The 15531-nt window shown below is 41.3% G+C and overlaps 1 protein-coding gene across 1 annotated transcript in view; it reads right to left on the minus strand.

Moving 5' to 3' along the window:
* Positions 1 to 15531, minus strand: part of TMEM245 (transmembrane protein 245) — a 102413-nt gene that overhangs the window by 74448 nt on the left and 12434 nt on the right. The window contains exons 4-5 of the mRNA XM_082611024.1: positions 3815 to 3931; positions 816 to 1040 (exon numbers count right to left, since the gene is read on the minus strand). Coding sequence (XP_082467150.1) covers positions 816 to 1040; positions 3815 to 3931 — 342 coding nt within the window. The remainder of the gene's footprint in view (positions 1 to 815; positions 1041 to 3814; positions 3932 to 15531) is intronic.

A 15531-nucleotide genomic window follows, 5' to 3' on the forward strand; every position in this document is an offset into this window, starting at 1 on the left:
AGGGTAAAGAATACTAACCTCCGACACGTCCTAATCTCTTCGGCTATTATAGCTGCTCTTGCCAAATTTTGTTCTTTTCCTTAGATGTTTGATGTTTAGTGACCAGAGTAGTATAAGGTATTCCATATGCATTGTGATTATACCACTGCAGGGCAACATGTTCATCTGTTTCTATTTCTCTACTCAATGCTGCTCTGTACATCTGAATCTCTTACCGGCGTTCGGTAGAGAAGCGGGGTGAGTATGAGCAGGGCTGTCACAAACAGCTGTGTACTATGTAACTTCAGTGGGAACCACACAGTCTACAATGTGAAAGTACCCCTCTGCAGGTGGGCAGCATGGTGGCCCTTCAAACAGAGGTTAAGCCTTCTGTTAAAGGCCAACTAAGAAGGTGGAGGGACTAGAAGGAAGTGCTATTTATCTGTGAGGGTTGCCTTGAAGTTTGGATCCTAGATAATGGATCCCAAGCACTATAATTTCCCAAACTCAAGGGAGTTTTGTGTCCTTAGTCCTGGCCTTATAATCTAACAGTTCACAGTTTACTATTTTGAACCATGAGGTCAGTGTTACATGCCAATTCAACAATTCCTTCATCAGCATTTTAAAATCTCTGGAGAGGTCCTAGGAAAGCTCCTATGGTCTCAAGAATAAGACCAGGGCAATTATAGTTGTAAAAACTTTTGAGGGGCCACCTTGTTCACAGCCTGCTCTCGCTTTTTACCTAAAAAGACAGTAAAGTTATCTCAAACATAAAAATCCAAAAGTTAAAGAAAAAAGTCTTCAAAGGCAAGACAAGATCATAATTAAGCAATTACCTGCAATAGGCACTGGCAGCAACTGTACAATCCACAGGTTCAACCAGATCTGGACTCCAACAATGGCCCAAAGGAGAGACACAAAGTAGATATCGCTAGTTTTCTTTTTTCTAAGAAATGTTCCAACTTCAGGCCTTTGTCTGCCCAAGGTGGGTGAAGGGGAGGAGGGTGAAGCAGATGAGGACAGTGTTGCAGGGGGTTCTCCTCTGTCCATGGTTTCTGTCCCTGGAGAGGGAAAGAAAAAAAAATCACCCACATATTAAAAATAAATTATTTATTTATAATTTATAAATGATAACATTAATAAACAGTAATACAGAGCAATTAGCTAGGCTATCCTAGTTTAACCTTTCAAAATGTATTCTGACAGTATGATTACATTGGGTTAAAAAAGAAAAAAAGACTTGGATGTATGCTTGTATATGCAATGAAAAAGGTGTGGAGAATTAATGCTGTGTTTACATCTAAGGAAATTAAGTTTTTGGGCGAGTAGGGTTGACTATGAGAAATGTTTTACTTTTTTTTTTTTTTTTTTTTTGCGGTACGCGGGCCTCTCACTGTTGTGGCCTCTCCCGCCGCGGAGCACAGGCTCTGGACGCGCAGGCCCAGCGGCCATGGCTCACGGGCCCAGCCACTCCGGGGCATGCGGGATCCTCCCGGACCGGGGCACGAACCCGTGTCCCCTGCATCGGCAGGCGGACCCCCAACCACTGCACCACCAAGGAAGCCCGAGAAATGTTTTACTTTTTACTTTATACACTTAACATTGTTCAAGTTTTTTTATGACATATATATCATTTATATTTATATATATATCATTTAGACAAAAAACTGAAGAAAAACACATGACAAAGTAACTGAGAATTATAATTAGCCCATGAAAATTACCCAAACCATAAAAAGCAACAAATTTTAACATACAGAATTCTTTATTTAAAAATTCTTCCTCTTTTAACTTTATAGATGTATTTATATATATTTCTGAAACAATATGGCTTTTCAGCATCATTTTACCTGAATGGAGCCAACTGCTCTCACAAGAACCAGCCAGGGATTTGTAGTGTATCTTTCTCTTAGAATTAGATATGAAAAATGACAGACTGCTGGGGATGAGGAATTTTCAAATACGGGATATCACACTCAATTATTTCACGAGGCACTCACTGTTTTCTAACAACGCAACTACTATTACATTTCACTATTACTCAGAATATACCATGATGATGGAAATGCATAAGATCCTAAAACCTGCATTTTGCCTTCCATAAAAAAAGTTAATGATAAAAGTATACCATATTTCTTGGGCCTCCCTGGTGGCGCAGTGGTTGAGAGTCCGCCTGCCGATGCAGGGGATACGGGTTCGTGCCCCGGTCTGGGAGGATCCCATATGCCGCGGAGCGGCTGGGCCCGTGAGCCATGGCCGCTGGGCCTGCGCATCCGGAGCCTGTGCTCCGCAACGGGAGAGGCCACAACAGTGAGAGGCCCGCATACCGCAAAAAAAAAAAAAAAAAAAAAAAAAAAAAAAAAAAAAAAAAAAAAAAGTATACCATATTTCTTAAAGTCTAGGTAAAAAGAAAAACATGAACACTCCTAATCTCAACGCCCTATTTGCCCCATTGTCTTTACATATTTTACATAGCTGTATCACGTTCCACTTATGACCTTTCCCACTTTCTCCCTTCAGCTGAATGTCAGCTCCAGGAGAGCTAAGACCTTGTCTATCTTGCGCTCCCCTCCAATGACTTCCTAGCACACACACAATAGTACCTGGTATGTGGAACGCACTCACTAAATATTTGTTCTAACAATGCCTTCCCTGTTATTTCAGAATTTTCATAAGTAACCACACGGTAGCCTTCTGAGCGTTATGTCATAATTTCCTTAGTGTTTCTTTTTAATGTTAAATGATTAGTTGTGAGTACATTTTTACTACTGATGTCTAACTAGCACCATGGTAAGTCAGCCCACCTCACCAGAACAAACATTCTACCCTGAGGTTTGGGGCTAAAGCGCAAGCTAATTATAATATGCTTCTGTTTGACTCTACTCTCTGAATATCTTCCTAATTTGGAAACTTCACGTTGGTGGATGTGGCAGATATTTAGAAGAACAGTAAGTCCATAACTAAAACATCATCCCCTTTCCACTTTGAAAACATGATTCGATGTGCAAGAAAAATAACATTTTCCTACTACCCCAAATGCCTTTTTCTTAGCCAATCCCTTCTTTCAAGACTTCTCTGAAGTCCATTCTTCAAAAATAGCTCATGAAAAACATTCCTTAACTCCCCAACCTCTGGCACTAATGGACCTCTTGGCACAGACAGGGAAGGCCTTTTACATTCCTGAACCCTGTGCAAGTACAGTGACCTACCAGCTGGATCTTACAGGAGCTTTGCATGCAGAACAACCAGAGGGCTCTGCTTTAAGGGAAACAGTCAATATATTAACAGCATGAGGCATGCAAAGCAAACTCTGAGAAGAAAAGCAAGAAATGCCAGGGAAATGAATGACTGGAAGATGGAAAATAAAAAACAAAAGAAAGAGCGGGAGAAAGGGAACAAAAACAAAAAAGCAACATAAAGAGTCAGAGCAAAATAGAACAATGGAGAACTGACAGTTGCAGAAGAAATGGAAAATAAAAGGACTAAGTAGGAGAAAATATGGACAAAGGTAAATAGGACACTAAGAAAAGGAAAATAACACGGAAGGAAAGTGAGAGAGAGTAACGAGAGAAAAATAAGAAAAGCACTTTAAAAAAAAGGAAAGAATGAAGAATCAAGATAAGAAACCTAAGAAGATAAATAATTAAATGTATGAAAAAAGTGATATATGAGAACAAAGATGAGAAGGAAAAAAGTGTAAAAATAGGAACCAGAGAGAAAAATGAAGGACCAGTAAGTAGCATTTTGTGGTGCTAGTGTCTTTCTTAATTTTATATTCTACATAGATTTCATTTTCCAGAATATTTTGAAGGCACTCCTTCACAACGTCAGTCACCTGCAGGCTGGGTAGAGGGCTGGTCCTCAGTGCTCGATTCATACCCTGTGATGGAGATGGCCAAGGTTGCTAGAGTAGAAGCGGCCATGGAGATAACTTGCCCTGGTAACTCCGCTCCTGTAAAACAAGCATGCATTTTTTAAACTTTTTAAAGGCAATGGACAAAATGGGAAATAACCTCAAACTGAAACATACTCCTAAGTTTTGAACAGCAATAAAACAAAATGGTTATTACTGACCCACCAGACCAGTGGTTCTTCGCCAAGGGAGAATGCTTAAGAATCAACAGGCTACTGTACAGCACAGGGATCTCTACTCAATACTCTGTAATGACCTAAAGAAGAGTGGATACATGTATAACTGATTCACTTTGCTGTACACCTGAAACTAATGCAACATTGTAAATCAACTATACTCCAATAAAAAGAAAAAAGAAAAAAAGAAAAGCAACAGGAAAGTCTGCTAAAAATGCAGGTTCCTGGACTCTCTATGTACCTCTCTCATTTGGGAACTTGATGCTGGTGCATGTGGCAGATAGTAGATATATAAACGTGGAGTGCCACACTTATATTTTTTTTTACTTCACAGGTTAATTTTACTGCACATCTCTGTTGAAATACACTGCCACACCAAGTCTGTGAGCTTCTTGAATGCAGACTTACTTTCCTTTGTATTACTAGCTCCTAGCACAGCATGGAACAGCCCATACTTGCTCTCAATAACAACATTCCATGAGTGAATATGCAAATGTATGGGTATCATGCAAAACCATATACAGTTGATCCTTGACCAACACGGGTTTGAATCATGCAGGTCCACTTATACGCAGATTTTTTTCAATAAATATGGTATCTGTATTTTCATTTTACAGATCTTTAAATTAACTGTGGGGAAAAGTTTTTGTTCGATGAGAGATCACAACATGTGGAATCAAAAGAACTAGGATTTGAATTCTGATTCTACCCAAACTGTTTCAGCTTCCTGCCCTTGGCTGAGTTATTTATCAATTCCTTTGTTTCTGAGGCAGAGACAGGAGCTCACAGATTTTTGACTGCATGAAGGAGTCAGTGCCCCTAACCCTGACATGGTTCAAGGGTCAACTGACTATCTATAAAGTACATAATTCAGCACAGGCGAAATCCACCGCTTGAAAATCTAAAAGATCGTCACTACCCTGTTTCACGTTACAGGTTCTCATGTTAAGTTCCTAATAGGTAGTAAACCAAGTTTAACCATTTGCACGAGATTCAAAAAAAACATTCACTGGTCAATGAGGTCTATCTATAATGGTCAGCCTTTAATTTGCTATGGCAAACAACACAGACTAGCTCACGCAACACCTCATTCTAGTGTGCTTTCTTGTGCCCTAGAGACTGGAAAGCTAAGGATTGTATTTCTTGGACTCCTTTGCAGCTACAGTTCCACATGTGATACAGCAGAACACTTGTGCAGGCACGCCTGTGCAGACTTAGAAGCCCTAAGTGACTCACTGTAATTTGGAAGCTCTCATGTCAAATGTCAAACACAGTCATATGGTTTTTCTGCAGGTACTTAGCAGAAGTTCCAGAGGTTCTGCTGTCTGATCTCCAACTTTGTGGCAAGCAGGAGCAGCTGTGGCACTTCTGCTCAAACAGTCCTTTGGTGTCGTTGAGCATTTCTCCTGGTTGCATTGGTTCTGCATGTCAGATCCAAGCTTAACTGTCTGGTCCTTCCAAAAATTCTGTATGTACAAATTCTTTATGCTAACCAATACCTCTTTCTATTTAGACTAGCTGGCATGGATTCCACTGTCCAACTGAGAACGCTGAGTGTTCTCAGTCACCAAATCATACGTGCACCCACACTCATGCAGCTGGGACCTTTGGGTAGACCAATATTCAATGTGACAACATAAAGCTCTGCCAAGCCAATGAAAAGAGCCATGACCTTCAGAAGGTCAATGAATTACAGCTTCAGATAATCTCTGCACACCCAACAAATTCAAGGCTGGCCATCTCCTAGAGGTAAGCAGGCCAGGGGTCTGAGATGGCTCTTTGGTAGCCTCAGCCATCAGGATCAAGCATGCTCATCTTGCTCAATCATATCCTATCCCTCCTCTAATAAATGCCTCTGTAACCTGAAAGAGGTTTAATTTTTAGGCAAGCCAAGAGAAACTCAAACTCATCTGGGAAGAGAGCATAAGCTAGATATCTGGATTGGAACCTATTCTCCTGGCCTAGGTATCTAAGGTGCTTTTTTGATGCCAGTAAGAGAACAAGGGCTGGCAGAAAAACACAGTGTCTTTCAAGTCTTACATGTTTCCATTACTCGCTGTACTGAATGCTGGGGATAAAAACACAGACCCTGCCCCCATGGAGCTGAGTGGAAGAGACAGATACGAATTAAAGAACCACACAGATAAACGAATGTATACAAATTGTGATGATTGCTATAAAGGAAAAATACTGGGTATTTTATCAGCTCCTAACAGAAGAAATCTGACTTAGTCCGGAAAATCAGGAAAGGCTTCTCTTTAAGAAGTAAAAATGGGGGGCTTCCCTGGTGGCGCAGTGGTTGAGAGTCCGCCTGCCAATGCAGGGGACGCAGGTTCGTGCCCCGGTCCGGGAAGATCCCACATGCCGCGGAGCGGCTGGGCCAGTGAGCCATGGCCACTGAGCCTGCGCGTCCGGGGCCTATGCTCCGCAGCGAGAGGGGCCACAACAGTGAGAGGCCCAGGTACTGCAAAAAAAAAAAAAAAAAAAAGAAGTAAAAATGGGGACTTCCTGGGCAGTCCAATGGTTAAGACACCACCCTTCCAATGCAGGGGGCGTGGGTTCAATCCCTGGTCAGGGAACTAAGATGCCACATGCCATGAGGAGTGGCCATAAATAAATAAATAAATAAATAAAATGGGGTTTTATTAAAAAAACAAAAAGTTTCCCAAATGATTCTTTAAAAAAAAAAAAGAAGTAAAAATGAAGCTGACATACAAAGAATGAGGAGGAATTAACCAAAGGAAGGTAAGTAATAATATTTTGGATGATGGAAGCAAACAGGAAGGCTGTAAGTGAAGAAACTGGCATGTTAAAGACAGTAAAAGGTCAGTGTGTTTGGAACACAATAGGAAACTGGTATCAAATAAACAAGGCTGGAGATGGTAAGCCAGATGATGCAAGTTGCAAAAGACCATACTAAGGACTTTAGTCTTTATTCCAAAAGGAGTAGGAAAGCACTGAAGAGTCTTAAATAGGATAATAATTTTTTTTACTGAAATGTTATTAAGATAATTGTAACATCACATGCAGTTGTAAGAAATAATACAGAGAAATCCTGTGTACAGACTGTCCCCACTACCCCGCAATGGTAATATCTTTCAAAACTGCAGTACACTACCACAATCAGAGTATCAGCATGGATACAAGATACAGAACAGTTTCATCACTGCAAAGATCTCTCATGTTGCCCTTTTATGACCACATCTCCCCACTCTGTAAATAAATAATCAGTTTTGAGATATAAAAAGATCATTCCTACTGTTTGGTCAAGAACAGATTAGAGAAGACCAAGAGTAGGTGGAGGGAGATAAGTTATTGCAGTATTACAGGCAAGACATGATGACAGCATGGTCTTCAGTGGCTAACAGGAAAGATGATGGGAAAGCCGCTGCATTTAAGAGACATGGAGTAGTCAAAGTGGACCAGACTTGGTGACGAAACAATAAACGGTTCAACAATGACCCCCAAGTTTCCAGATTATGATCAGACAGAGAACATGTAGGGGAAATGGATGAAGATCTGGGGTATACTAAAGTTCTTTTTAGACTTCCAAATAGAAATTTAAACACAAACTGATTACACCAGAGACCAGAGAGGTCTTAGGTTCCTGTGTGCCCACAGGAGATTTCTTGGGTTCCACTCAAGAGAAAAGGTTAGGAACACCTAATGACTAATGGCCTGGGACAGCACAGTAAGGTGGGGAAGGGGGAGACTTCCAAATCAAAACTCAAAGAAACAAAGTATTCTCTCATATAAGAGTAAAGACTAGTTCAGGGTCCTCAATTACTAAACCTACCTCTTCACAAGTAATTTAATAAAGTGGTAACTTATCCTTGAGAGAGTCAGAGAAAGAAGTCCCCTGATGGATAGGTAGCTCCAAAATAACAAGATCATTTTATAGCTCCTCAAATACGGGCTTTCAGTTTGGCTGCATTTTGGCTTATACTTCTAAACTCCCACTGAGCATTCATTCATTCACCAAACAGGTGACTAGGCTATGGTGCTGGGATGAGAGACTAAGTTAAGACCCTAGTCTCAAGCTCAGTCTAATACTTAAACTATCAGTTATGATTCAGTATGTTAAGAGCTAATGTAGATATAAGTGTAGAATATTTGGGGAACACCGAGGATAGAAACCTAACCCATGCCTGGGAGAACAGAGATGAGTTTCCAAAGGGGCTATCTGACAAGGATGGTAAAAGATGCCATCCTTTAAATCCATTGAAGCAAGTTAGTCAGATAAACAAGACAGAACAAGTTTAGCTTGGGGAGAAAGGAAGGGGCTGGTATCTTAGAGGACAGAGGTAGAAAAGTTTTCCAGAAAGACAAAAAAGCAGGTGCAAAGACACAAAGGCAAGAAAAAGCAGAGCGTGCTGTTCAAAGAACTCTAGGAAGTCGAATAAGGATGAAACACAGGGTACAATGGTAAGAGTGGAGAGACAGGAGGATACAGAGGGGGAGAATGGGACCAGAGAGAATGGGACCTGTGCTCATATTTACTATGCACAGGGGCAGTACAATTCAGTGGTTGGAATCACAGGTGAGGAAACAAGAATGCCCAGGTTCAAATCTCAGGTCTATTTCTTACTAGTTGGATGACCACAGGCAGGGTACTTAGGATCTAGATGCCTTAGTCTCCTCAAGTGTAAAATGCAGCATACAGAAATTCCTATCTCACATGAGAATTAAGTGAAACAATACATATAAAATGCTTAGAACAATGCCTGCTGTGTAGGACTCAACAGAAGTTAGCTCAATAAATGATATTATTATCACCATCATCTTTATCAAAACTGTTGGCTTTGACAGGATAAACTATAAGCACAAGCCACTAGCACTCCTACAGTATTTGCCTGTACCTCTCATCCCCTCCCTGCTCTGTATTACAGCCATTTCCCTAAGTCTTATCCTTACATTTTTAGATCTCCCCTCAGAGCTACGCAAAACATCTTACATACAGTCCTCACTGAAAGACTTGAGGAAAAATTAAGAACAACAGATTAAATCTTCACAACTACGGTTTAAAAACTTTCTCCAACTTGCTGATATCACTAAAATATACAATAAATATTTAATAAATCTTAGCTAAATCAATGAAAACTATGCAATTATCATCCTAGTTAATACACAAGTGATTCAGCAAATTTTTAGAATGCCTGAAACTTCACAAAGGAACGAAAGGAATAGCACACAGAAAAAAATCAACAGAGTATCTGAAAATTATGGATATAAGATTTGGCAACTGCTCTTACTCATCAAACAGATATGTACTTGAATGACTTTTGTCTAGTGATATCTCTCTGCACTTCAAAAACCCCAAGGGTTTGGGCAGAGAGATGATAAACTAGACAGAAGAATGCCAGGACCTGGAATCCAGGCAGACTCATGGCACTGGGAAAAAAGCCCCAGCTAAAAATAGGCACATAGACAAGGGAACATAATCTTGGGACCCAAGAACTATAAACAAAGAAAGGAAAGAGCATGCAAGGTTTCAAGAGTCAATCTACCCAGGGAAAGGGCCTTTTTTTTTTTTTTTTTTTTTTTTGCAGTACGCGGGCCTCTCACTGCTGTGGCCTCTCCCGTTGCGGAGCACAGGCTCTGGACGCGCAGGCTCAGCGGCCATGGCTCACGGGCCCAGCCGCTCCGCGGCATGTGGGATGTTCCCGGACCGGGGCACGAACCCGTGTCCCCTGCATCGGCAGGCGGACTCTCAACCACTGCGCCACCAGGGAAGCCCGGGCCAGTATTTACTGGAGGGCCAAACAGCAGGAATCCACACAAGTCCAAATAAGCAGACCACTGACATTAGCAGCCTAGCACCAGGGGACAGAAACTCATACTCTGGTATAAGAAATAGATCACATGTTCAGATAATATGTTGATATGGCTAAATCGACAATGGGCAGAATAATTTTTTTTTACTAATAGAGGGAAACATATTTTGAAGCCAGTCTAAATAAGGAGATACTTGATCTACTTTGTTCTCTTTCACAGGGACAGTTGAAGTTACCAGGAACACACCCAAAGATGCTTATTGGAAGGAGGCCCTTTATATCAAGTAAAATCTCCCCAGCATGTAAAGTTCCCTTTGAAGAAGGCTTCTGTTTCCATTACAAATGTGGAAAATACATCTCCTCCTCAACAGCTTCTAGTATCACTTCACTGTACTACTGGTCAGTAACAGGGGTTTGGATATGGACCACTAGGAGTTTCTCTAGGTCTATTTAACTGACAGTGGCAGAACTGGGGAATGACAGACAAGCAGTAAGAAATTTACTTTGCACTTTTTCTTCCTCCAATTTGGGCTTAACTGGACCAAACTTGTTCATTCATATCACATGCTATCCCGAACAATTAAGACAAAATGAAGCCTTCCTCACCAAGATATTTCTGGTCACTCATAAACAATTACCAATGTTAAGAGGATCAGGCCCAGGTGTAATTGCCTGTACTACTCATCCTGGGTGTCCTGGCTATTAAAGATACATCTGACACTTGTTTGCCTAGCTTTTGAAGAAGCACTTCTCATACTCACAATAAATGGCTCTCTGAGCCTAAGTTCCTTCATCTGTAAAACAAGTATAATCCTAATCTCACTGGTATACTATGAAAATTAAATGAGATAGCATGTTTTAAGAGTCCTACAAGGCCTCACGCATAGGGGAGAACAACAATGCTTATGTTCCTTTCTCACAGGCCCAGGGAACACACCAAAGCTAGATTCCAGGTTTCTGCCAAGTAAGACTTCTGGGGCCCGGGAGGCAGAGAAGCTGGGTGCTGTGCTTGTGGTAAGCCACCGGGGCCAACATGAAGACTAAAGGAGCTGACAACTACAACTGAGTGCAAGACGGATCCGCAGGGCTTCCCTGGTGGCGCAGGGGTTAAGAATCTGCCTGCCAGTGCAGGGGACACGGGTTTGATCCCTGGTCCGGGAAGATCCCACATGCTGCGGAGCAGTTAAGCATGTGAGCCACAACTACTGAGCCTGCGCTCTACAGCCCACGAGCCACAACTACTGAAGTCCACATGCCTAGAGCCTGTGCTCCGCAACAAGAGAAGCCACCGCAGTGAGAAGCCTGCACACCGCAACAAAGAGTAGTAGCCCCTGCTCGCCGCAACTAGAAAAAGCCCGCGTGCAGCAACAAAGACCCAGCACAGCCAGAAACAATAAATAAAATAAAATAATAAAATAAATTTATTTTTTAAAAAAAGACGGATCAGCAGTCGATACTTTTTCAGGACGGCTGATGCTTGTCAAAGAGCCTGGTGAAAGGAAAGAACATTGGGCATAGGTTAGAGTCAAGGACATAGGCTTAAATTTTAGCTCCACCAGTCACCCGTGGGATTGTGGGCAAGTCAGTTAACCTGTTATTAAATGTCTTCACCTGCAAAACAGAGAAATCTATTTTACAAGGTTGTGGGGGGAACGTTTTGTTTGTGGATTTTAAAAGATAGTACACTTAAAAGCATGGTAGACACTTAACATTTTTCCCTACAATAACTTGAGGTTCCCAGAAATACCAAGAGTTCCTAAGGTCTAAGAAAAAAATACTGAGTAAGGTCCCTGGGTTCAGAAAGAACCACTGAAAGTAACTCAGCAGTGATCCATAAGAAGAGTTTTCTGGATGTAGGAACTAAACAAATTCATGCTTTGAAGTATGATGACATCCGAAGGATTAATTCTGTGAATCCAGCAAACCACAGATTGTAAAACAGCAAAAGATTCAAAGCTCAGAAGACACAGAGAAAGATGTCTACACAAGTGACTACGATACAAGAGCAGTCCTACAATGGGACAGTGGAGGTGACAAGGAAGGAATAAATGCACACACTGCCATGGCAGTACACTGAAGCATTCCCGTGCCTAACTATATTACAGTGACATCTACAGGAGGGAAGTGACTATAAAAGAGGGAAAGGTTGTCCCAATATGGCTTGAAAGGTACTAGGGGCAACAGGAAAAAAATATTCAGAAATTTAGAAAAATAATGGTTAAACAAACTTATTTTATGATGAGGATTATCTACACTAGAAGTCCATAAAAAGATTCTAAATCAAGAATAACCCATTCTGAAGTAGGCTGCAATAGGAGTAAACCAAACAAGGAAAACCAACATTTCCAAATCTGCTCTCAACATTTATTCTGTGTCTCTATGACTTCCTTTCTTGTAATAGTCTGGAATACAAATACCAGAAATCTGGGTTGCAAGCCAACACACCACTATCCTGGGCTTATGGGGGATAATAATCAAACACAGTCTTTTTTCCCAAGCTCAATACTTGGTCTTAGAACTCCTGTCCTCACGGCTCCCTAGGCTGCCATCACCAGCTGACTAGAATTTATACCCAAGAGAAAATCCATCTGAAACCCCTGGTTTAGACCTACTTTATTCATATACTTGCAGTAAAGTACTTACTTAGCCCTGGACAAAAGCAGTCAAAAGGACAAAACTGTCCTCAAAATATTAAAAATAGAACTACCATATGATCCAGCCAATTCCACTTTAGGATATATATCTGAAGAAAACAAGAACATTAACTCGAAAAGACATATGTACCCCCATGTTCACTGTAGCATTACTTACAAGAGCCAAGATACAGAAACACCCTAAGGGTCCACTGACGGATGATTAAAGAAAATGTGGTGTGTGTGTGTGTGTATACATACATATACACAATGCGTGCGCGCGCGCGCACACACACACACACAGGAATATTATTCAGCCATAAAAAAGAATGAAGTCTTGTCACTTGCAGCAACATGGTGGGCCTCAAGGGTATTATGCTAAGTAAAAGGGGTCAGAGGAAGACAAATACTGTATGATCTCACTTATATGTGGAATCTTAAAACAAACAGCAGCTCAAACATACAGAGAACAGACAGGGGGCTGCCAGAACTGGTGGTGGGGGTGGGATAAATGAGTGAAGGGAGTCAAAGGCACAAACTTCCAGTTATAAAATAAACAAGTCCCAGGGATGTAATGTGCAGCGTGGTGGCTACTGTTAGTAACACTTTATTGTAGACTTGAAAGTTGCTAAGAGAGTAGGTCTTAAGAGTTCTCATCACAAGAAGAAAGTTTTTTGGTAACTATGTAAGGTGACAGATGTTAACTAGACTTATTGTGGTGATATATACAAACATGGAACCATTATGTTGTACACCTGAAACTAATATAATGATACATGTCAAATATACCTCAATTGATAAAATAAAAAAAGAGAGAGAGAGAGAAATGCCAGAAGAAAAAAAAAAGGAGAAAACTGTCCTGGGGTGAGGGGTGAAGGATAAGCCGAGCTGTCTGAACCACTACTATTAGGGGAAAGGGGAAAAAAAAGAGACAAAGCTAATCAGAGGAACAAGTGAAAACCACCAAGCTTTCTACAGTAGTTGCCAAAACAGGAAGTTTACTTCTACTGGTTCGATATATAACCACAAAGTCTAACAGATTGTGACCAGAAAGAGAGGCTGAGCAAAGAAAACTTAGACAGACAGAAAAATATAATAAAATCGTTCATATTTTCCACTTTCAGAGAGATAAGTAATTAAAGTTTCTTTGTTTCAGATAGTTATTATAAAATTCTAAACAAATATTTATGAATAAAAGATGTCTTACAATTGTCAGGCACTATTCATCTACCAAATAAAATAATAAACAAACAGCAACTTAATTTAAAAAAACTTCTGTAACGTAGCTATACACATACACGGAAGTGCCACAAATAGCCTTGTGATTAGCATGAAAAGGAGATGTGAAAAAGAACATTGCAGAAGTATACTCATGGACATAGAAAGGTGTTCGTGACGTAATTAAATTTAAAATGCAGTTTACAAAACAATTTCACTATGATCCAGTTTTCTTGTGTCTTAAAAAGCCCAAAGGCATAAAAGTCATTAGTTAACATTTTGGTATAATCTGTGGGCAGTGGGATTTTTAGTGATTTTTCTTTTCTTCTTTTTGTTTCTATTTTCTAACTTAACTGTAACACACTGGTATTTGAGAACTTTTTTTTTCCTCCAAAAAATCTGAGGCAATTAGTAATTTGCTCTTGTAGTTTATGTATAACTATCAGAAAGAAGCAAGGGACAAATGTCAATTACTGTGGAAACTGTGTGCTGTTCAAACCTACCTCACTGCTCACAGCCATTCCCACATGGCTGACTAACTAGAAGTCCAGTCTGATGATCTCAGAACAGTGACTATATCTGCCCCTGCACCCCACCCCACCACAACCGCCGTACAACTCATTAGAAACCTGTATCTTTAACAAAGCGCTCTGGATAAAGGCCACGTGCAACCAGGGTACCTCAAAAACAATCTTTAAAAAAAAGATTATGGGGCTTCCCTGGTGGCGCAGTGGTTGAGAGTCCACCTGCCGATGCAGGGGACACGGGTTCGTGCCCCGGTCCGGGAAGATCCCACATGCCCCGGAGTGGCTGGGCCTGTGAGCCATGGCCGCTGAGCTTGCACGTCCGGAGCCTGTGCTCCGCAGTGGGAGAGGCTACAACAGTGAGAGGCCCTCGTACCGCAAAAAAAAAAAAAAAAAAAAAAAAAAAAGATTATTTTAAAAAATAATCTTTTAAAGAATATTAATCTTTATTCAACATTGTAGTGGAAGTTTCATCCAGAGCAATCAGGCAAGATAAGAAATAAAAGGCACCCAGATTAGAAAGTAAGAAGTAAAACTATCTCCATTTGCAGAGAGACATGATCTTATATATGCAAAATCCTAAAGAAGCCACAGAAACTATTAAAGCTATTAAACAAATTCAGCAAAGTTGCAGGATACAAGATCTATAGGGGTAAATATTCATGACTTTGGATTTGGCAATGGTTTGTTAGGTGGGACACAACACATGGAAATTAAACAAAATACTTCTGATTAACCAATGTATCAAAGAAGAAATCAAAAGAGAAATCAGGGCTTCCCTGGTGGCGCAGTGGTTGAGAGTCCGCCTGCCGATGCAGGGGACACGGGTTCATGCCCCAGTCTGGGAACATCCTACATGCCGCAGAGCGGCTGGGCCCATGAGCCATGGCCGCTGAGCCTGCGCGTCCGGAGCCTGTGCTCCGCAACGGGAGAGGCCACAACAGTGAGAGGCCCGCGTACCGCCAAAAAAAAAAAAAAAGAGAGAAATCAAACAGTATATGATCCAAAGAAAATGGAAGCACAACATATTAAAATCTATGGGAAGGGGCTTCCCTGGTGGCACAGTGGTTTGGGAGTCCGCCTGCTAATGCAGGGGACACGGGTTCAAGCTCTGGTCTGGGAAGATTCCACATGCTGCGGAGCAACTAGGCCCGTGAGCCACAACTACTGAGCCTGCGCGTCTGGAGCCTGTGCTCCGCAACAAGAGAGGCCGCGACAGTGAGAGGCCCCCGCACCGTGATGAAGAGTGGCCCCCGCTTGCCACAACTAGAGAAAGTCCTCGCACAGAAACGAAGACCCAACACAACCAAAAAT

The sequence above is a fragment of the Mesoplodon mirus genome (assembly GCF_964341445.2).
Source record: "Mesoplodon mirus genome assembly, chromosome: 1".
Taxonomy (NCBI): domain Eukaryota; kingdom Metazoa; phylum Chordata; class Mammalia; order Artiodactyla; family Ziphiidae; genus Mesoplodon; species Mesoplodon mirus.